Source organism: Cucumis melo, chromosome 7 (genome assembly GCF_025177605.1).
Source record: "Cucumis melo cultivar AY chromosome 7, USDA_Cmelo_AY_1.0, whole genome shotgun sequence".
Taxonomy (NCBI): domain Eukaryota; kingdom Viridiplantae; phylum Streptophyta; class Magnoliopsida; order Cucurbitales; family Cucurbitaceae; genus Cucumis; species Cucumis melo.
Window position 1 is genome coordinate 26562652 of NC_066863.1, and position 21958 is coordinate 26584609.

Sequence of the window (21958 nt, forward strand, 5' to 3'; positions counted from 1 at the left end):
GTTCTTTGTGCTTTAGATGCCAGATCGAGTGCTTATCAAACATTTCTCCCATGGACATTTATATCCACTCAACTAATTGGTCCAAAACTCTAGGGTGTGTGAGACAAATCTTTTACCATATTTTTCATAAATTTGATGGTAGTTTTTTTTTTTTTTAAAGGATTTTGATTTTAGCTTCATTAGTATTATCATGTAAAAGAGAGCATCGAAATCTCCTCGAGAAAACTAAAGCACTACACATAACTTCCAAATATCGCTTTTTTTCGTGATAACAATATCCAATATATGTGAATTGGGATGAATCAACCTAAAAATTGTTCACAAACATCTCCTTTTTCTTTCAATGAAAAGCATAGTCTATAATGAAAATAATAAACCAATAACCTAAAAACTGGCACTGATTATTCGTTTTCTTTCTTTCTTTCTTTCTTTTTTTCACTAAATATACAACATAAGAGTCTAAAGCGTTTAACCCAAATTGAAGAATGGGTATCTGATTATCCCTTTTCTTGTCAAGTTTCTTTCCTTCTCTTCCAAGTTGAATTATCAGCTATCAACCAATAGACAAGTAAGGTCAAGACCATGCTTCGACATGGTATTTACCTGCCTTCTCCAATGCCCTTAGCCATCTTACAGCAGATTCCCGTGGAAGCTGAGTTTCTTTCGATATAATTTCCTCAAACGTTGACCATACATCTGCAGGCATTTTTGTCGATGACCCTGCAACGTATACAGCAGCACCCTCCCTAAGCAAGTTCCATATCTTTTCACTCTGTTCTAGCATCTTGTGTTGGACGTAAACCTTCCGTGGTTGATCTCTGGAAAATGCGACGTAAAAGCCCCCACCCTTTTCCTCTGATAGTACTCCGTGATTTTCCGAATGTGATAACCAGAAATCTCGGTATAGGAAGTCGTTGTCCTCATTTCGACAACCAAAGAAGAACAAAACTGGAGCAGTTGCCATAGAGGTATTCTCTATGGACCTTTCCTCTACAAATCCTCTAAAGGGTGCACAACCTGTTCCGGGTCCAACAAGAATCAAGGGAAGAGATGGGGCCGGAGCAGGAAGCGAACCCTTGTGGAACCACACCGGGACATGAACGCCTGTATCAAACACATCAAAATATATCAAGTAAATCAAAATAAGCGCTACAATAATGGATGAGAAGTTCTATTCCACGTACATTGTTCAGGATCAAGTCCAGCAAGCCAACTTGAGCAGAGGCCCGATCGTTTCCGTTTATATGGTGTCATCCAAGATACTACATTTACAGTTAAGTGCACCTGATTTGGGTGAGCTAAAGCGGAAGAGGATATGGAGAATGATCTTGTTTTCAATGGAGGAACCAACTGCACCAACCAATCAAATGGCATTTTGACAGAAGGGAAATCTTCTAATACCTGTCATGTCAGAAAATGGGATAGTTTCACTTTCTAACTCTCGATTTGGTATATTTTAAGCTACAGAAAATATTTTGGGACTGTAATAGCAAAATGACTATCAAATTGATTTTCCTATCAAAGCTTTTAAGTTATAACAATGATTGCAGCATGCATTTATTTAAATATTTGAAATTACCTCAAGGACGCTTCTTCGTTCCTTTTGGTTATACTGATATAAATCGTCTCTTCCTTCAGGTGAGGCAAAATATTGAAGTCTTTCCTTTTCGTGTGGAGCTGTTGCATAGTAACTCATAACCTAAAAGATTAAGTTTAAACAGGAATTAAAAGGAGAAAACACACACACAAGTGCAAATAACATAATTAACTTGAATGCAAATCTTGGACACTATTATTTTCTGTCTCAATCTTGAAATTGGTAGCCACATTTAGTCTCTTTACCGTTAACTCCTGTCTCTATTGTATTGATCCATGCAAAATGCGCGAGTAACAAAAATATCATTCTGTTTAACTCTCTTCTCCGTTAAACAATACTAAACAGTAGTCATCAATAAAAACAAAATGAGAGAAGGAAAAAGAATAAAAAAGGCTCAAAGGACTTGCCTCAAAAAAATAGCGTCTAGGAGAAGCAGACGAAATATCCATCGTCAGTTCAATGAAAGTTTTCAATTTGACAGGTCCCATTTCGGCAGCTAGAATAGGATCCTGTTTGCGCCTATTTCTAGGAGAAACCTGAAATAAAAAATGTTAATTGGTACGGAGAAGATTTAGTACAGCAACAGCTTCATATGAAGATGAACTTTAAAGATTGTTGAACTCGTTATATGAATAAAAGAACAAATAAATAAATCCTTCAAGACTTACTAAGACTAAGGAAGAAAATTCTGGAATAGATCAACAAAATAGCATTTTTTTTTTATGAGAAACATTCAATCATAATTTCATTGATGGTATGAAATTACAAAAGGAGCAATTAGTGCCGTGAGAAATTACATAATGCTATTTCCTTAGGGTATAAGAAATTAATGATTGTAATCACTAAAAAATGGAGCGAGAAAGAGATGTGTACAAAGGGTGATTAAAAAATTATGTGAACTTCGTTCATACTCAATTGAGAGTGATGAAATATAACTAATTAATATATTAGGCACATGTGCATAACACACAATGACAAAAGAAGCCTTGAGAAGTATTTACTAAGATCTGAAATAAGATTATTCAAGAATTTACGAAATGATAAACCAAACTCTTACCGTGATAAATGATTCAGGGTCCAAATTGCAACGTTGTATGAAAGCATTTACTGCAGCTGAGCTCTGACTAGGAAGAACCTCAAGAACATCACCAACTTCATATTCTATTACCTAAAATTAGTTCAAAATGCAGTCATTGCAACATATTATGAAAACAGCAAAAAAAAGATAATAATAATGAGTAACAAAAAAGTGGGAATTACCAACTTACCGAAGAAACAAATTCAAATTCAAAGTGGCGCACATCCTTTCCAGAGCCTACTTTACTCAGGCACTGATTTTTTATCTACATGAAAAACAGATTGAGAATTTGGAAATATTGGTCACAACTCTCAGGATAAAAATAAAAATTTCTACTCCCCATAACTGAGATATAACATTCTTTGCAACAAAAAGTGAATCATACAGCAGTATTTAAAAAGTACAAGTCATATTCTTTTAATGTCAAGTTATACTGAGTCAATCAGTTCAACAATTCACCCCTAAGCCCTTTGTGAAGTAATGTGATCTAGGGTAATATTGTATTTTAGTTTCACATGCTGTTAATTCTTGTTATTCAATTAGTTCAGAGCTTATCAATAAGAGTCTATTAGTCAATTAGTTCTCAGGGGGCTTGTCTGTAATGAGGTCCCCCTTATTATGTCTTCCAAGCCCCCCCAGGCTGCATTCACCATTTGCACCCAGCCCTGGGGTTCAAAGCACAACACTTCCACTTGAATGTCAGCATCTAATCTGTTGAGCAATGTGGTCTCTAGTACTACTTCTGTCAAATGGGGCATTTGCTCCACCCGTGCCTCATTTCTTGCTAACAAAGACAATGCATGCAAAAAGACCCCTCCTGATGATCAGAATCAATCTAGCATTCTTTTCTTCAAGCGAGTTGAGCACCAAACAAGAGCATTCATCATCCAAAGCCTAAGGTCAAACTCGCCAATCAAAGTCATGAGAGAGACAACCTCTATCATTTCCCTATCAGTTAGTGACGGCTGACGAAGGAAAGCTGAACAAAAAAGAAATTGAGCTCCCCAACCAAGCAAGACAATCAGAAATAAAACAATGCTTAAGAGAAGAAAAATGCTATAGATAAAGAAACGCATAACAGAGGGAGAGGTTTCTATAACAATGTAAACCAAAGGGGTCTATCAAAGCTTCCGTCCCATGATTGGACCCAATCGCACTTGTATCACAACCATATACAACAAAATCAATGTATATTGAGTGATATCAGAATTTGAGGTGAAACAATATGCTCGATTAAAGGTTTAATACCATTTTAAGAAAGCAATCAGGTTTTTTCTTGCCATGAGAAAATTTTCCAGGGGACATCAAGCGAGCTCTCTCAATTTGTATCTCCGTGCACTTCAAATCTGAGAGACACAAGGAATGTCTGGAATGTCAATTGGTCAATAAATTGTGTGACTCAAAACAAAGGGTAAAATACCATTTTGATCTCTTTACTTTGGATTCAATTCCACTAAAGGTAAACATTTGAAATCTCCATTTAGAGGACCAGTAGAAAAAACACCTTCATCCTTTGTCATTCCATTGCATTGCATTTATTTCTTTTGGTAAAAAGTTGAGCTTTTAATAAAAAAACGACTGTAATTCCATTCCATCCTCAATTGAGAATATTCAAGAAACAAGCGAACCTGAGGTTAATGGTGAATCCAACTTCCCCATATTGTAATATGCAACTTGAACGCTTGGTTGATCAATTATTGTGTCATTAGAAAACACAAAATCAGTGCCCTTCAAAAAAAACATTGGATTAATATCATTCAAGGAGCTCCACAATGATAACATCCAAGGATCTAGAGCAGCTTCATACCTGTCATAGAGCATTGACCTTTCAGTTCACTTAACCTCCTATCTTTGGAAAACGCTAGCTTAGGAAGACATAAAAGACATTCAAGCAATTATAGTTGTAAATGATGTCACCAAAAATCAAACCAATTTCAAATGGAACTTAAAATTGCTTTGAGAATCGTGACTGGATTTTCTTAAGGGGAAGGTCGATCATGAAACAGTAAGAAGCAGAAATAGCTTTTCTAAGGAGTAAGAATCATTCAACTAAATTAGTATTAAAGGAAGCCTACCCAGAATGGTGTTGATCATCACCTAAGCCTCTTTCGAGAATAGCTGTTGCTCCCAAATCAGAGAGTCTTTTGTCGAGCTTTTTTGCAACAAACTGTAGCATACAATAGCAGGTCCTTAGCATGTAATACCTCAAACTCATAATGCAATCAACTTCTAGTCATCGACTCCAGGCCTAGCATGTCTGAGATGCATATGTGAAATAAACTTCCTAGTGCAGAAAAAATGTGAAAAGTACTTCCAAAGCAAAGCAGAAGAAATATTACATTATATTTTTGATAACTGGAATCACCTAGACCAAATACAGCATAAGGTACTCCTTTGAGCCAGTACTGATCTAAACTTCTTTGTAGAAGGAACTTCCAAAAGACCTGATACAGGAAAAAAAAAGAACAAAACAGGACAGAAAATAAAAGGTATCACAAAATAATAGAAAGAATGTCTTCTGTACCCAAAAAATAAAAACTCACTAACCCTCATGGAATCTGGTGTTTCACCCTGGCCAGTGGTAGAGACGACGAAAATTATACCATCTTCATGAGGTAAATGACTCTGATATGTTAAATACAAATAAATGAGTGCAGATTACTTTTACACACCAAGATGGTAAAAAGAAAATTACCAGACCAGGCAAAGTATTGCCTTGAACAAAGGTATAAAATCAATTAGATGCATAAGCTTATATCAAACACTAGACAATTCCTAGTATAGTGAAAGAGGGATTAATGTTCTTAAAGGAATTAAACCAGAACAAGAAGGAAAAGAGTAGATGCGGTATCCAGAAGAAAACTAAGTATCCCTACAAGTTGAAACTAATTCGACTATCAATCCCTTAACATTCACTCCCGATAAGTGTTATAAGTGGCTGTCCTGAAGATGGGGGACTTTGGCTCTCTTGGGCTTCCTGAGGCTAATTAAGTGCATTTTCAGAAGAAAAAAAAAATATTCCCAAAGTTCATTTAATTTTCATTTCGAACTCATTATATTGAGAATAATAGACTTTGAGTACTCAATTGTAGCAATAATTATTCTGAAAATCCTATTCAACTTGTTTATAGCAATTCTCCGTCAAATTTCTGATTTGAATGTTTTATATTTTGTGACTGTGCCTATGTGAGAAAAATATAACAAAGAAAGTTGTATAAAATGGTACACAAAATTAAACGAAAATGATTTCAATTTTTGTGAACAAATAAAGATTTGAGGAGATTATACTTTCTTACCACACTTGAACAACAAATGCACATGTAATTGGCTATGATTTCATGATTCCGATATCTTGTTAGAGACAAAACAAATGGGATAACATAAAAATGAAAACTTACAGCATCGTATTCATCCATTGAAAGAAGCCTCACAACACAACCTCGATGCTCAGCTTCTCGGCCTAGCCTCTCCGCTGCATCTTGTGCATTGCCAGTTTGAGTTGCATACAGTATCAATAACTCAGGTTGGTCTTTCATGTCTTTAACCTGAAAACAAATTCAAACAGTTTTTTTTTAGAAAAAAAAAACACAACCAATCAATTCTAGCTTCTTGTAGGTTTGAGACCACATAGTCTTTTAATCTTCTGACCTTGTAAAGAATTCTAGTCTTCACCGTGATGGTGACCACGGAGAAATAGAGAAAGATCCTGCGGAGGCGTGCAGGCAACCGGCAATGACAGAGTTGTCCGATGACGTAGTGCGGCAAACGGCCGAGATGGCTGGCGCAGGGAGTGAGGGAGGAGAAAGAAGCCGGTGGTATGGTCAGGGCGGTGATTGCTTCTTAGATGCGAGAAAAATCAACGTTATTTTTTATAAATAAAATAAATAAACAAATAAATATAAGAGAAATATTAAAAAAATATTAAAAAAATTATTGTAAATAACAAAATTATTGAAAATTATTTATATCAAAATTATAAAACATAAAAAGAAATTGTTATATTTTATAAATAATTTCTTATATTTAAAATTTCCAAAAAAATTAATAGATAGATTAGGGCTTTTCTTAAATTCTAAATCTTCAAAATCTTCAAAATATATTTTATCAAATAATAATTCCTAAAAATCACATTCTTAGAAATAAACCAATGAGTCCATTTTGAATTAAAACTACAATATAATTTACATATGAGAAAGGAATTAAAACGTAGAAGTAAAAACATTAAATTGGCTTTATTCAAACTTCAAACCTCTTCACTTACCTTTTGTTATAAAGTCATGTTTGCCGACTCATCTTCAATTAGCAAAAATAAACAAATAAATAAAACTGACGTCAAAATATGGTTAAATTATCTTACTTTAAAATTTATTCTATTTTACTGTATATATATTTTTTATTAGTCATATTTCAATATTAAATTTTTTTTAAATCTTAAATTTAGTCTTCTATATTTATTTCTTATTGACCTTTTTCTCTCAAGTAAAAAATATTATAGTCTTTTTTCAAATAGTAGAATTTTGAAAATATAATACACGGACTGTGTTTAGTTTATTTATTTTTACATTTTCAAAAACAAAAATTACAAAAAAATATTAAAACATATTTGGTATACTAGTTTTTAAAAACAATTTAAAAAAAACTACACAAAAAATAACACATTTTCGAAAACTTGTTTTATTTGTTTTTAGAAATTAAGAACATGGATACATTATTGTATTTTTAAATTCAAATTCAAACACAAATTTTGAATTTTAAATTCAATTTTCAAATTTTTAAATTGAAAGGAAAAATAAGAATTTGTATTCTGTTTTTTACTAAATTATTTATTTTTTAAAATAATTTTTAGATCACAGATTAAACGCAACTTTTAGGTTTTTTTTTCATTATTATTGTTGATATTATATCAATTTCAATAAAAAAATTTATTTTTAGGAATTAGATTTAAGGTTTATCAAAAATATGAAAATTATAATCTATCAATTAGACATATAAAAACTGAAATAAAAAATGATCGTTAAGAACAGAAGTGTTAAAAATATTTAGAGTAAATATAGATTTGGATACCAAAGATAATAATGTATAAATGATGATGTTTTTGTTGTTATTATTATCATCGTCATAATGGGGAATGCGTTTAGTAATTTATTATGGAATATATTCGAAATTCGAGAACAAATATGCAATTTCAATAAATTCAGTGGTGAAAAACGTGATTTTATAAAATTTCCCTCGTTCTTCCGTCAGTTTTGCAATCTTTTATTTCCATCTTCCTTCTCCCTATATTTCACTTCTTTACTCTCTTCCTCCTTCATCTCTCTCGTTCTCGCCCTGTGGATCGTCCGCCGGTCTGAATTCTCTTGACCGGTTCAACTCCGGTTGAGCTCCCCCCAACCCCATTCTAGATCAACATTTCGCCAACAATCATGAATCCCGAGTAGTAAGTCGCTTTATCGATCGAATCGTTTTCAAGCAATGCCCGTTCCTGATAATCTTCTTCTTCTTCTTCTTCTTTTTGGTTTCAATTTTTATTTTTCATTTGTTTGGATCTGTGATTCTCTTGTATATATTTTTAATTGTTGTTGAGGTTGATGAATCTGATTGGTTTTGGATTGATTGGCAATTCTAATTCAAAGCCTTCGATTCACAGCCAAGGAAGAAGGGGCGATTTCGCGGTCCTTTTGGTTTTTTCTTAAATTAATTAATGGTTTGTTGGTTTTTCAACCAGTTTGTTTCGCTAAATTTGTTGGAATTGAGATGATCTATGAAAAATTTTCCCCCTACATGGATTGGGCATTATTTTCCTTTTTTTTTTTTTTCTCTCCCTTTGTTTTGTCTATTGATATGGATTTTTGTTCTCTCGGATTCGAGGGCATTGGGCATTGTATTTTGAAATAATAAAAGGATTTTTAGAAAAGTTATGGTTTCTCGATGATATGATTAACTTTGTCAGACCTATTATTGTTTTTTACAACTAAGTGCCTTCAAGAATTTTAATTATGAATGTTATTCGTCGAGTTTGGACCACTGCTTGCTTTGACATTTAGTTCTTCAAGTCGATGATTTATAAAATTAGGGCAGTATAATGTTTTGTTTAAATAATCGCCTTCAATTCTGCAACTATGTGTGTATGTATATTGATTTCTTTAATTTTATTGGCTGTCTAAGTACGTGCAAAATAGTTACCCGGATAAATTTACTTTGCAGCCTGTGGATGTTTATGAGTATTTTTTGATTGTTGTTGTTGATCTAACATCCCTTCGTGTGAAGTAATTGACTTTTTAGGCCTCCTTTGATGAGCATTTGGTTTGAAAATTACTATATTTAGTTTTTAAAACTCGGGTTTTGAAATTGTTTATAAAATTAATAACAAAACAAAGAAACCAGACATACTGTTTATGAGTTAATTTTTTTTTTTAAAAAAAAAAACAGATGGTTATCAAATGGGCCTTAACGTTCATGATTTTTTCTTTCTTCTTTTATTTAATAATCTTTCGATCTGGTTTTCTCTGGTAGTGACTATTTGTTCAAACTCTTGCTTATTGGAGACTCTGGAGTTGGGAAATCATGTCTTCTGTTGAGATTTGCTGTAAGTTTCATAACTGTTCCATTTTCAGTTCTACATTTACAATTCTTAGCTTATATGCTTTCTTTCACTTTCATTGATCTCAAGGGTGATCAATAAAGTTGTCTATGTGCAAATAACCTTCATTGCTTTTCATTAAAAAAGATATAATAATAATAACCTTCATTGTTTTCTTTCTCTAAATTCGATGGAATTGGAGCAGGGAAGTGACAACGTGAAGCCGTAAATATTTCAACTTATTTTACCACTTTTTCCATTCATTATAAGGCACTTAATCTCCTCTAAATTCTACTTTCCACTACCTCTAGATTCTTACATTGAGAATTATTGAATGTAGACACGTGATGTTTGGCTTGTTATCTATCAATTTAAAACCTGTTGCTTCAAAGCAATCCGAAGCAAATGAAATGTATGTCTGAATTGGAATGTTTCAAAAGCTCTTTTCAAATGGAGGATGGAGAGTTAGGAATCACTGTTGACAATTTGACACATTTGTAGTATCAGCGGCATCGCATGTAATCAATATTTTTCAGTATCTAATATTTATTTCTCATTCACTGTAGTGATACTGAAGAAATTGCTGTCTTATTCTTCCATTTTGCCAAAAATTGTGAAAGTTGTTTTTTCTTGAAATTTCATCAATAATAAACTGAACTAATTAGTTGCTTTTGTATCTTATATACAGGATGACTCATACCTGGATAGTTACATTAGTACCATTGGAGTTGATTTTGTAAGCTTTTTTAATGATCCTAGAACTTCAACCCGGTTCTATTTTTTCTGATGTACATGTGCACTGATCACTCAAAGATTTTGATGTTCTAGAAAATACGCACTGTGGAACAGGATGGAAAGACCATTAAACTTCAAATCGTGAGAAACTCTCTTACTCTATGAATATGCTTTCTTATTGATAAAGTTAACAAATCTGTAAGTTCTCTTACCTGATTATTGGAGTATTCAGTGGGATACTGCAGGACAGGAGCGTTTTAGGACCATCACTAGTAGCTACTACCGTGGGGCACATGGCATAATTGTAAGCTTTATGTACTCTAACTCAGTATAGCAAATTTTCTCTAGTCACAAAACTCTGAGTTTGTTTCTCTTGTTGGTTCAAGATTGTTTATGATGTCACAGACCAGGAAAGTTTTGAAAATGTCAAGCAATGGTTAAACGAAATTGACCGTTATGCAAGTGAAAACGTAAACAAGCTTCTAGTTGGCAATAAGTGTGACCTCCCAAATAGAGCAGTGTCCTACGAATCAGCAAAGGTAAAAGTTATATAGTCTGCTATTGTTCATTTGTTGACAGAATTGGTGCTGAAAGCCTCGGAGGTATGAGAAGCTGAGCGAAATTTCTTTTGACGTTTTCCGTAGGCTTTTGCTGATGAGGTCGGGATCCCATTTATGGAGACAAGTGCAAAAGATGCTACCAATGTAGAGCAGGCATTTATGGCCATGACTGCTGACATTAAAAATAGGTATATCTTCCCCCATCTGTGTGTGCTAGTATGCAAAAATGCTTATGATGTCGATGACTGATATTTCCCTAATTACCAATTTTCTTGCCTGGGTTTACAGGATGGCAAGTCAGCCTGCAAACAATGCGAGGCCACCGACGGTGCAGCTACAGGGACAACCCGTTAACCAGAAGGGTGGATGCTGCTCCTCTTAGTTGGTTCTTTCTTATATTCTGTATGCATTATGCGCAAATATCAAAGTTGCATTTGAATCTCTTTCTCTATAAAGTATATCTGATATCCCATTCATTTCAAGTAGACCTTGAACTATTACTCTACACCTTTCTGTATTACTGAAGCAGTAGTGTTCCTTTTTTCTTTTTCTTTTCCAATACTTGTTTTGAGTTTATGTGTAGCGAACTTTCAAAAAGTATAGTTCAAAGTCATCTCTCAGGTTATTTGCCTCATTAATATTTGTATTCGAAATGACTGAATCCATTGTGTTTCTGATCTTTAGACGGCGAATAGTAGAGCGTAAGAATGCTCGTATTTGTCTCCTTTTTTGGTGTTCATGGGTCATTTTATAGTTCAATGGCTTTGAAGGCATAGACTTCCTGTTAAATAGAGCATGGTTGTCGTAAACCGAAAACTTGTATGGTTTAGTATTTTAATAGAGGTCTAAATGAATGTGCTTGATCGAGGGGGTTGGGAAACACTGACTGAGACTTAGCCATTTGTGATCCGTGAGTTAGAGGGTGTTTGTGTGTTTGGAGTGAAGAAGGCTTAGAGGATGGAGAACATAACTACGATAAATCCTAAAATGCTCTCCACCTTAAGGGCACGCCACGTACTGTCAAATTATATGTACTTCAATTGAGTTCTCCATAGAGAAACTTTGCATTGTAGTTCCTTCTAAGACGTTTTTTTAAATCTTTCCTTTAAATGAGAAATCAAGTTTTTAATATCAACATGCTCTGCAAAGTGAATCCATGACAAATAGATGTGTTAATAGAAGATTTGATTGGGTGTAGAAATATATGTTAAGGCTTTAAGATCAAAATGTGATTTAAATTAAATTTACATGGAAAAAACGTAAATCTGGTAGGAAATGATGGAAACAGTAGACATGAGCAGCAGAAAATTAACATGCATTACTATTGTAATTATGTTTAATGATCTTTGAAGCTCTCGTACCACGTCAATCTCCACCTAAACACAATTCTAGTGTTAATCCACTATTCTTTCCACTAGAAGCGGGTTGTGGAACTTGATGAGTGCAGGATTTGAGAGAGATGAAATTTAGAGGTTGGACTTAGAGTTGAGAGAAAACAATTTTTGTGAGTTTCTTTTTAATTTTTAGAAATAATAAACTAAAAGTTGCCAAAAGAATTTTTTTTCTTTTGAAAAAGTAACCTTTAAATATATTAATTGCATGCAACTATTAAATGTCTAAACCCACCAAAGCCAACACCTAACATTTCTTTAGTTCTTAAGTCATCACCATGAACCTCCACATAGTCCACTAACTCCACATAATCCACTAACTTTAATCAAAGAGTTAAATGGTCATTTAACCATTCAAGTCCAAGTCAAAAGTCAACATTTTTATTTTTAACCATTTTTTCCATCTTGACTAATTTCGACATCTCGAATCTGCATTCATTTTTCAAAATTCAAAACGCATTCGAATATATAACCGGTCAAAGTTTGACTTTTCATAAAATTCAAATTTACTTGAAATAATCTCGAAACTTTAGTTTATTATATTCAAAATTATAGTATTCAATTTCATTAATAATTTCTTAATAACATCCTTACTTAATAGAATGTGATTTTAAACTATAAAGTACGAGTTTGATGACATAAGTTCTAACATAAATAGTTTTAAACGATAAAGTTGTTGAAAATATTTTCAAATATCACAAAATATTAAGTCTATTGATGATAGACACTTATATACGCATCTAGATGACAATAGTCTATCGATATTTATCACTATGATATTTTGTCATAGTTATAAATATTATTATTCATTTTATTATATTTGATAACATTCCAATTTTTAGCAAGTCTATCTCAATATCTGTCCAAGGGTTTAATCACATATTTTTTCTAATTTTTTTTAATTGAATTCACCAAGCCAACCTTTTTACCTTATATTAAAAAAAAAAAATTGTTAACAACATGAGGTTTATCCAATATGTAGCTCCAAAATTCCAATTCAATATACTAAAAATAAAATAAAAAAGATAGGTCTAGCTTGCACTTAAAGTCCATGCTTTCTCTTTCGCTATGTATGGAAACAAAAATTTAATAATTTGTTTTCAAAAGGATTCATTTCATAGAAGTTTTTAACTCTCGGTTGCACCCAAGTTTTTTTCCATTGAAAAAAAGGTCACTGCAAATAAGTGTGTGATCAAGTAAATATTTCTATAAAAATCCAAGTAAAAATTAAAATTAGGTTAAATTGTAACTTTGGTATCTATAGTTCGGAGAAAGTTATAATTTAATATCCATGATTTTTGGGTAGAATCTAGTCATAGCCCCTATAGTTTTGTCAAACCACGGTAAGTGGTCTATGTGGGGCAAACTATTTATGAGATTTTATTAAACAATATGATCTGTTTTTTGAGGTTTCATCAAAACATGAGACTAAATTCTTACATTTAAAACTATTAAGACTAAAACCAAATGTACAATTTTAACCTTCAAATTATCAATTTACCTCTCGCATCAAATCAAGTTATATATATATATATATATATAGATAAATGTTGTAAGACTCGTAACACAGAGAAAAAATGCTCAAACCCAAAACTTTATATAAAAAAACCTCTCACCAAAAAGATTATTTTTAATTATCATAGTAATCATCTACTTAGAAACTAATTTCTAACGAATCTTCTTAACACCTAAATATTGTAAATTAGTTTAGAAACTTACGAATGTCGAAAAATGATTACCAAACAGATTATCCATTGTATATTGGTCTATTGAAAGATGGTTATACATGAAGAAAATTTTATTACCCTATTACATAGAGGTAAAAGGGATATGAGAAAAGGGCAAATTTAAAACTTCTTCTAAATTAATTAACCTTCTTAGAAAACAAATACGATCGACCATACCACAACTCTTCTTTTTTCCTTTTTTCTCATATAACCCTAATGGCACCAGAAGTTTGAGAAGACAAATTTTTGGGCTGTGGAGATTGAGGAAGGCCAATTTTGAGCTCAAGGGCATCTGATTGATCAAAAGCACTAGAGGCTGCAGCAGCCATGGCTAGGGCAGAAGCAGCTGGCTGCTGCATCAATAAAGTTCTTGTTGGTGAAGATCTTGGGGAAGGAGGAATCCCAGATGGATGTGCAACCATTGCTGCATTTGGACTTCCTCTTGATGATCTTCCAGTGTTCACCAATGGAATATTGTTCTTGGGGGAAACTCCCACCTATACTCGAGGTAAAAATCAATACATTATGTTAATTAATATCATAAAAACGGGTAGTTGCAACTATAACAATTACGTTTTGAAGTATAATTAGCAAAATATAGCACAATGCAAAATGTTTGTAGACGTAACAAAATTTAGATTGAATTTTTGAAATTTATGGGCGATAAATTATGTATCTAAGAGGAGTTTATCAACGAACAGGGAGCTATATTTACTAACTTTACTATATCTTTCAAAATATTCGTGTAAATATGATTTTTAGCCCTATAATGTGCTCTTCGTCGTGAGTAGTACAATATTTGCACTTTTTTTCTTAATTTACAAATCAGGTATTGGAAACGTAGCTCAATAAATAATGATTTTTATCAAAGGTTAGTTGATGATTCAATCTCAACCATGGTATAGAACTTCATTTACATGTTATATAGGCATATAGGATTCAATCTTGACATGATGAAGAGGCATACATTTCTATGTTGTGTCGTATAAAATACCGTAAAACATTAAAAATAAGCAATAAACATGTCAACTTATTTTAAAAATCGTGAAATATTTATTAAAAAAAATCGTAACTTTGCAGCCAAAAGGTCGAAAAAGGTATAACTTTTTAGAAATATATATTGACATCCGTATTTTAAATTTGGATCATCATCCTACCATCGTATTAATTTATTGAAATGCTTTACGATTTACATTATGCATGTGTTCATGCATGGTTCACTTTTCCTTTGATCTAAAGAAAATGTTTATTTCACCAATACCCAAGGACGAGAGACATAAAAATTAAGTTATCTATGTCCTGTTTGATTAATGATTTTATTTGATTTTAAATTTTATTCTTGTTTTAATCTAATTAATTGTTCAATTTAATGAGTTTTCATATATGTTCAAAAAACACTACGAAATTCTAAATCAGTTTTAAAACATAGATTAAAAAAGGTAATTAGAATTGATAACAATCGTTAGAATAATTATTAACTATCTAGCAACATTTTAAAAAAATTGCAAATATAGCAAAATCTATCGGTGATAGACTTCTATCGTTGATAGACTTCTATGGTTTATTAGTGATAGACCAACATTTGCTACATGGTCTATTGGTGATAGACTCCTATCATTGATAGATTTTGACAAATTTTGCTATATTTACAATTTTTTTAAAATGTTGCTATATACTTAATTATTTTGAATATAATTGCTACATTTGCAACTATCCCATTAAAAAATATAGAAACATGATAGCGGGAGGAACTAGTATTTATATAAATTTTATTTTCAAAATTCTAAAACTAAAAACCAAATAATTATCAAATAAAAATTTTAAGAACTAAAGCTTAAACCATATTATTATGTTTTTATTATTGTTATATGCAAGTACGAAAAATTCAAACCATCTAATTTTATTGTTTTATCACTTATATTTTTATTTTAAGAAATCAAACAATTATTTATGAATGATGGAATTGATAAACAAGAGAAACGAAGTAATTATCGAACAAATAAAAGAAGTGAAAAGATCTAAAGAAGTCACAAAAATTAAAAATTGAAATGAGAGGTTTAAAATTAAAGAGATGTAGTTGTTACCACGAAAGGAATCGACGATGGTGAAGATGATCCATTAGTTTGCGGAGGAATGAAATGAGGAGTATCCAAACAGAGATGAGGGAATCGATTTACAAGTTGTGTTTGTAAATTATTCACCTACAACAAACAACCAACACACTCTTATTCATATTTACGAAAGTAAAAGTTAAAGTTTAAAAGACGATTTGGTTTTTGAAAATTATGTTTTATTTAGAGATAATAATATAGTGTAGCTAACATCTTTGAAAAAAAAAATTGTAAAAATAAACTTAACATGTTTTTGTTATATTTACAATTTTTTAAAATTTAAATTTCTACATGTCTGTATCTATCTATTTCATATAATCATGGATATGTGTTTGGTTGCAAAATTAGTAATCAAATCATTGTTTTAAGTATTTTTCTATAGTACTTATTTACCAAGTATTAGGTCGAATATAAAATGATTGATTTTTCTAGTTACTATTTTGTAATATCATATAAAATAAGTATTTTAATTCAATAAAAAAGAATTGAGTTTATATATCCCTAAAATACTCTAATGGTTAAGGTTTTTAATTTTAAATATAATTCTTAATTTTAAAATTTCAAATTCAAAATTGAAAATTACACTAAAAGCGTATTTGTATATATATTATTTTCTAAAACTTATAGATTGCATAAAATCTAAGAATAAACCCAAACACATAATTAGTTGGACTAAACAAATATGAAACCAGAAAAATAAAATAGTACTAAACATGCCTTAAAAATTAAATTACTAGAAAAAAATTTTACCTGGGGTTGGTTGTCCAAACTATTGTTCTTGGACAGCAAAATTTGAGATGGAAGTTCACTAGAAGCCTGGCAATCTCGAGAATAATTATTCTGTGTTTAAAAAACATTAATAATAAAAAGAAAATTTAAATTAAAAATCAGTTTGATTAAGAGAAGTATTATGCTATAAATGAAAAAAAAAAAAAAGGAATAAATTAAAATTGTTACTTTGATTTCAGGTATGTCAAAAAGACTGGCTCTCCGTTTCTTCTTATCATTTGCATTCATCTTCCTCAAGAAGTACTTTTGGGCATGACTTGCTACTTGAGTTGGTGTTCTTGTTGTCACATAATTCTTTGAAATTCCTCTCCAATCCCCTTTCCCTAACTTCTTCAAACCTATCAGAAATGTTCTATGTTCTTCCTCACTCCATGGCTTTCCTGCATAAATGAAATATTTATATCATTTAACATATGCAAACATGCGTATGTATATATCATCAAAATTATTGGTTACGTTTTTTAATGATTTAGGTGCATAAACTTGTGAACGATTTTAATTTTGAAGGTTTCAAAGAAAGCATGTTTAAATTTGATTTTGAAAATAAATGTATGAATTTGACTTAGTAATTAAGATATCTCTATTAATTCACAGAGTACATTGGAAGAAATATATATAATTGTTTTTTCAATTGAGTCGTCATGCATGTTGCACAAAACTCAATTCTTAATCCAAACGGTTCATATTTGGATTAAAGATATAAACCTATTTTGAAAAGTGATTATTAGTACTTTAACAATTAAGTTGTGCATGATTCTCTTAAAACAAAGTTACCAATGCAACACAATAAGTTAATCATTGATTATCATTTCAAACGTCATATTTTCATTGACAATCCTCGAATTAAAAAAAGAGAAAAAACAAATATACAGTTCATTGAAAATAAGATAATTTCTCTAACAATAAATTGGTAAACCACAATTATCGATAATTAATGATTAATTAATCTCTACGGGAAAAAAAAAAAAATAATAAAAAGGAAAATTGGGTTTATTACGAACCTTTCTTCCTCTCATGAGCGGCTTTGCGTCTCTTATTATGAATAAGGCCATCGGAGAGATACCCAGAGTCATCGGCGGAGGCGGCATTATCACCGGTAACATTATTGACGGCGGTGGTATTGTTATTAAGATCAAGAACATTATTGCATGATGAGTGAAGATTCAAATTCCCCATACTCAAACTCTTCCTCATAGATTCATCTCTATTTTCCATTAAATTAACTCCAAATAACTTCACACAATAATAATAATTATTATTCCCTTTCGAAAAATTACCACATGTTCGCGAATTATGTCCGTTTAATCCGCAATGCGAACATTTTCTCGGCGATTCCCTCACCATTTTTTTTTCCCGAGAAACCAAACAAACAAAACAAAACAAAAATTAAAACCCTAAAAAAAACTGGAATTAATTTTTTTTTTCTTCTTCTTCCTTTTACCTTTCTCGATCAAAAATGTCAGAGAAAGAGAAAGAGAATTTGAATCGGAAGCAATTTGTTCATCGATTGATTAACCAAACCGCAACTCTCTCTCTCTTTCTCTTCTCTCTATCTATAATCTTTTTTTTTTTTCTATTTCTTTTTTTTCCTCTCTCTCTTCTAATTATTTTCTTTTTTGTTTGTGAAATGAATTTTGTTTGTCTTTGCGTATAAATAGGCTCTCGGTTTCCATTTACTACATTACCACGTGGTGATATTACCATTTCCTCCAATTTTCCCTACATTTAATTACCGTTTTACCCCTTCCTAAAATATATTCTTCTAACGTCGGTGACTTTTCGTCCTTCTTAACCAATCAGAATCCTACACGTTTCTGGAGTTTTTTGGGTACTTGTTCCTGCCTTATTTTGAACGTTCATGTGAATTGGGAAAGGAAATTAAGTTTGCAAGAATTACCCTCAGATTATGGTTTTTGCCATTCTACCTCAAAACTAATTCCTTAAACTTATATCCTCACAATTTAATTTAAAAATTTGTAAAAATATAGAAAATTGACAAAATATTTCTTACTTAATAAATTTTGTTTTTAGTGATTTTATTAGTATAAATATTAAATAATTTATCAAACTTTTATAATTTTAAAAATGATCTGTTTAATTTTTATCCTCTCGAAATCCAGTTTCCATGATTATCATAAAGATATGTACGGAGTGTTTTTAAAATAGTTAAAAATCGAGTTTGATATAATATGAAAATTGCAATTTTTTTAGAATTGAATCAATTTTCTTTGTTTCACAATGATTTTTAATAATTTTAAAATCACAACTAAACATCTTTTAAATTCAAAGAATCAATTTTAACCTGACTACAAATTTGAAGGTTTGATATTTGACCGTTTGAGACGTAGTTGTCATTAGTATTAATCATAGGGATGGTTTTGCAATTTTCTCTTGTTTTGTTTATTTTGATATTTAATTGAGTTTTTTTTTTTTTCTTATTGAATTTTCTTGGAAAATAACCAATGGAAAAGTGATTTTTTTTTTTGAAGAGTAAAACGGAAAATAAAAATGGTCAAAGTTCAACTTTCCATATTTGAAAGGTGATATTTACGTCAAATATCTGTGAATCCATTAATTTTTTCCAAAATTTTATCTGTTTTTTAATTTAAATTTTAATCGTATCTCTATCCTCTATTTGGATATTGATAATCCTATCCTCAAAAACACCTCATTTTCAAATAAAATCTTGTTTAGTACATGAGTTTTATCCACTTTTAGTTTCTGTTTTTTTTCCTTTTTCTAATTCAAGTGAGATGGAAATTCACAAATTTACTATATATCCATTTGACATTTTAACATTCGATGATCAATTAGTTTATCGATGTTTATCGTTTATAAAATTTGAAAATATGCTGTATTTTGTAAATATTTAAGTAATTTTATTAGAAATAATTATTTAGATTCATAAACAAAATAAAATTATTAATTTATTTTTTTAAGTGTTCTTTAGAAATTCCTTTATTATGAAATTTCTATTTAAAAGTTTAATTTTCACATTCGTCAATATATGTATAATTAATTACTTTCCTTTGGAGAGTATGATAATAAGAGTTGTAGTTTTCCATTGGATCTTCTTTTTTTTAAAAAAACAAAAATAAATATAAATATAAACTATATGGTTTTCTAAGAAGTCAATTGTTCATTCATGTTTGATACAAGAAATCAAAATAATAACGCAAATTATAAAAATAATTTATTTTTAGAAAATTATAATATTGCATAATTAAATATTTTAACTATTTCAATTTATAAAAACATAAAATTTTAAATTTATTATTATTTTTTTGGTTGTGAAACTTTTCTTAGAAAGACGTATTCTTTATTTTTGTTAAAAAAAACTACTTTTTTACAAAAATAATAGTTATTAATTAATCTCATATTTAAGAAAAAAAATCAAATATAGAAGAGGGAACTAAAATATCTCTAATCATCATTGTAGTTTTGCTTAAGAGAATGTTGTCTTCGCTAATTAAGAAATAAATTAACATTAAACTAAATAAAACTAATTTTGATTAAACAGAAATTAATTGTCATCAAGTTGGATTTTTTTTTTTTTTTTTTTTTTTGCCATTTCATGTTGGTGTGTGTATTTATGTAAAATAACAAAAACATACTGTTTTTTCCATCTATATTCAAACCAAACCTTTTTTTTTTTAGCAAAAGTGATTATTTTATTTTTACAAATAAATAATTTGTTGTATTAATACAAGTTTATAAAGAAAAAAAATTAAAGACTTTCATTTCATGAGCATGTCCTAGCTAGGTCAAGTTCAAAATCATATACTAAAATGTGTGGATTAAAACTAGTACTAGATATTCAAAAAATATTTCTAAAAGATGTAAAAATCTACCCTTATGACGTTTGCATGTATGTAATCTAAGTCGTAGTGGAAAACAATCTTGCCTATGGACAAAATTATGGTTGTAAAGTTAATGCTCATAAACACGTATTTGGTATTTACTGAATTAGCGAAATGTCTTTACAGCTAACATTGCCAAACTTACGTTTTAAATCTGGTTTTCGAACTTGACAACTATGGATATCACGAAACTTTTACTCTTGTTATTCGATAAAGGCGAGTTTTAGGAAACAAATTGAATGTGTTACCATATAAGAAGAACGGTTATGAAAATGACATGACACATGAACAATATTTAAAAAGTCGAGTTCACTTTTTTACTATCGTGTATTTTACAAATTTTACGATTAATGAGATTTTAATTAACTCAACTGGTTAGAATGTATGTTATCCATCGCGAAAAGCGAATTCTTTCGCCATCTATAAATTCTCAAATTAAAAAACAAACATTGTACTAACAGTTACATATAATTTTAAAATACAAAGAGTATATTAAAGATAGAGACATTAGTTTTTAAAATACAATATGACTCACTCACGTCAATATTGTTTACAAAATATATAAACTCATCATTCAAATTTGAGAGCTATTTCGTTTTTTTTTTACCAATGGTTGTTGGAGCATCGTATAACAAACTAAATCAAACTATTTATAAAATATAGTAAAATTTTAAATTTACCGCTCATAAACTTCTATTATTATATGTCAGTAACGTTGATAGACACTGATAGAAGTCTATTAGCGTCTATCATTGATAGATTGTGAAATATTGTTATATGTTATGTATATTTTTTAACAAGTTTACAATTTACAATAATTCTCCCTTTGTATATACATTTGCATCTGCCAAACGAGCTTGTTCTAAGTGATGTAAAATATTTATTTAGCAACGATCGAGTTTGTTGTTTGAATTCTTATTTATTTTGTTTATATATATATATATACATCATTCATCTCGGGTCGTTTTCAAATATGGACACCAATTTGCATTGGTAGTTTAGTTGTTTATTCTAATTGTTTGTAATTTGACAAAAATAATATTGCAATGAAATTAAATGTATTTGGTTTGGATTAGTTGTCTATTCTAATTGTTTATAGTTCGATATAAATTCCATATTGTAATAGAATTAAGCATTAAGATCTCATTAATTTGCCATTGTTTTTGAATGAAAAACACATCACTAGAGTGAAAATTTGAGTCATCGACAAAAATTGAAGTTGGTCGACTAGATATAATAGGAAGGGTCTAGTCAGCATTAGTTTGGGAGAAATTCAAATAAAAGAATAATTCAAAAAGGGTAAAGCTAAACCAAATAGATCGACAAAAATCGAACTGAACCAACCTATCGACTAGTACTCCTTTACGATTGAGGTCGATTTGAACAATATTAAGTCGATCATAGTTGATTCGTTGACAGTTTGATTGGATACAAATATCATATATCAATGCATTCAAAATTATATTTAGAAGATTTAAACAATGTAAATTTTGGTCATAATGTACACACACATATATCAAATGAACAATG

General features: G+C 30.4%; 3 protein-coding genes across 8 annotated transcripts; 1 reads left to right on the top strand and 2 right to left on the bottom strand.

Annotated features, from left to right (window-relative positions):
• Window positions 1-240: 240 nt before the first annotated feature.
• On the bottom strand, window positions 241-6527 carry LOC103494455 (NADPH-dependent diflavin oxidoreductase 1). 5 transcript variants are annotated; one of them, XM_008455630.3, is made up of 13 exons: window positions 6324-6527; window positions 6074-6220; window positions 5223-5300; window positions 5015-5119; window positions 4751-4842; window positions 4304-4482; window positions 3924-4021; window positions 2866-2940; window positions 2655-2765; window positions 2005-2133; window positions 1580-1699; window positions 1185-1401; window positions 241-1104 (listed from the first exon to the last, which is right to left on the bottom strand). In XM_008455630.3, exons 2-13 carry the CDS (start codon window positions 6209-6211, stop codon window positions 575-577), a joined length of 1872 nt encoding a protein of 623 aa, XP_008453852.1. In that variant the 5' UTR covers window positions 6212-6220; window positions 6324-6527; the 3' UTR covers window positions 241-574. The 5 variants fall into 5 exon arrangements, with proteins under 5 accessions (XP_008453852.1, XP_050943232.1, XP_050943233.1 ...); XM_051087275.1 differs by lacking the exons at window positions 5223-5300; window positions 6074-6220; window positions 6324-6527 and having other exon boundaries at window positions 4304-4540; window positions 5015-5072; XM_051087276.1 differs by lacking the exons at window positions 5015-5119; window positions 5223-5300; window positions 6074-6220; window positions 6324-6527 and adding an exon at window positions 4483-4540 and having other exon boundaries at window positions 4304-4403.
• A 1370-nt stretch (window positions 6528-7897) lies between these two features.
• LOC103494456 (ras-related protein RABD2a-like) lies at window positions 7898-11184 on the top strand. Its single transcript, XM_008455631.3, has 8 exons — window positions 7898-8112; window positions 9189-9261; window positions 9944-9991; window positions 10084-10131; window positions 10223-10294; window positions 10377-10529; window positions 10635-10738; window positions 10839-11184. Exons 1-8 carry the CDS (start codon window positions 8099-8101, stop codon window positions 10930-10932), a joined length of 606 nt encoding a protein of 201 aa, XP_008453853.1. The 5' UTR covers window positions 7898-8098; the 3' UTR covers window positions 10933-11184.
• A 2335-nt stretch (window positions 11185-13519) lies between these two features.
• On the bottom strand, window positions 13520-18182 carry LOC103494457 (probable transcription factor At5g61620). Of its 2 annotated transcripts, none has more exons than XM_051087277.1 (5): window positions 17570-18173; window positions 16737-16948; window positions 16530-16595; window positions 15753-15869; window positions 13520-14165 (listed from the first exon to the last, which is right to left on the bottom strand). In XM_051087277.1, exons 1-5 carry the CDS (start codon window positions 17910-17912, stop codon window positions 13872-13874), a joined length of 1032 nt encoding a protein of 343 aa, XP_050943234.1. In that variant the 5' UTR covers window positions 17913-18173; the 3' UTR covers window positions 13520-13871. The 2 variants fall into 2 exon arrangements, with proteins under 2 accessions (XP_050943234.1, XP_008453854.1); XM_008455632.3 differs by having other exon boundaries at window positions 13614-14165; window positions 16530-16619; window positions 17570-18182.
• Between the last annotated feature and the right edge of the window lie 3776 nt (window positions 18183-21958).

Coding starts and splice junctions, on each gene's coding strand:
- LOC103494456 (XM_008455631.3), top strand. Junction 9,992..10,083: donor GTACCATTGGAGTTGATTTT/GTAAGCTTTTTT, acceptor TTGATGTTCTAG/AAAATACGCACTGTGGAACA. Junction 10,739..10,838: donor ACTGCTGACATTAAAAATAG/GTATATCTTCCC, acceptor CTGGGTTTACAG/GATGGCAAGTCAGCCTGCAA.
- LOC103494455 (XM_008455630.3), bottom strand. CDS start 6,211: ATGAAAGACCAACCTGAGTTATTGATACTGTATGCAACTCAAACTGGC. Junction 4,022..4,303: donor GGATTCACCATTAACCTCAG/GTTCGCTTGTTT, acceptor TGTGTCTCTCAG/ATTTGAAGTGCACGGAGATA. Junction 1,700..2,004: donor CTAGACGCTATTTTTTTGAG/GCAAGTCCTTTG, acceptor TTAATCTTTTAG/GTTATGAGTTACTATGCAAC.
- LOC103494457 (XM_008455632.3), bottom strand. CDS start 17,912: ATGGTGAGGGAATCGCCGAGAAAATGTTCGCATTGCGGATTAAACGGA. Junction 15,870..16,529: donor GTTTGGACAACCAACCCCAG/GTAAAATTTTTT, acceptor TGTTTGTTGTAG/GTGAATAATTTACAAACACA. Junction 14,166..15,752: donor CATCGTCGATTCCTTTCGTG/GTAACAACTACA, acceptor CCTCGAGTATAG/GTGGGAGTTTCCCCCAAGAA.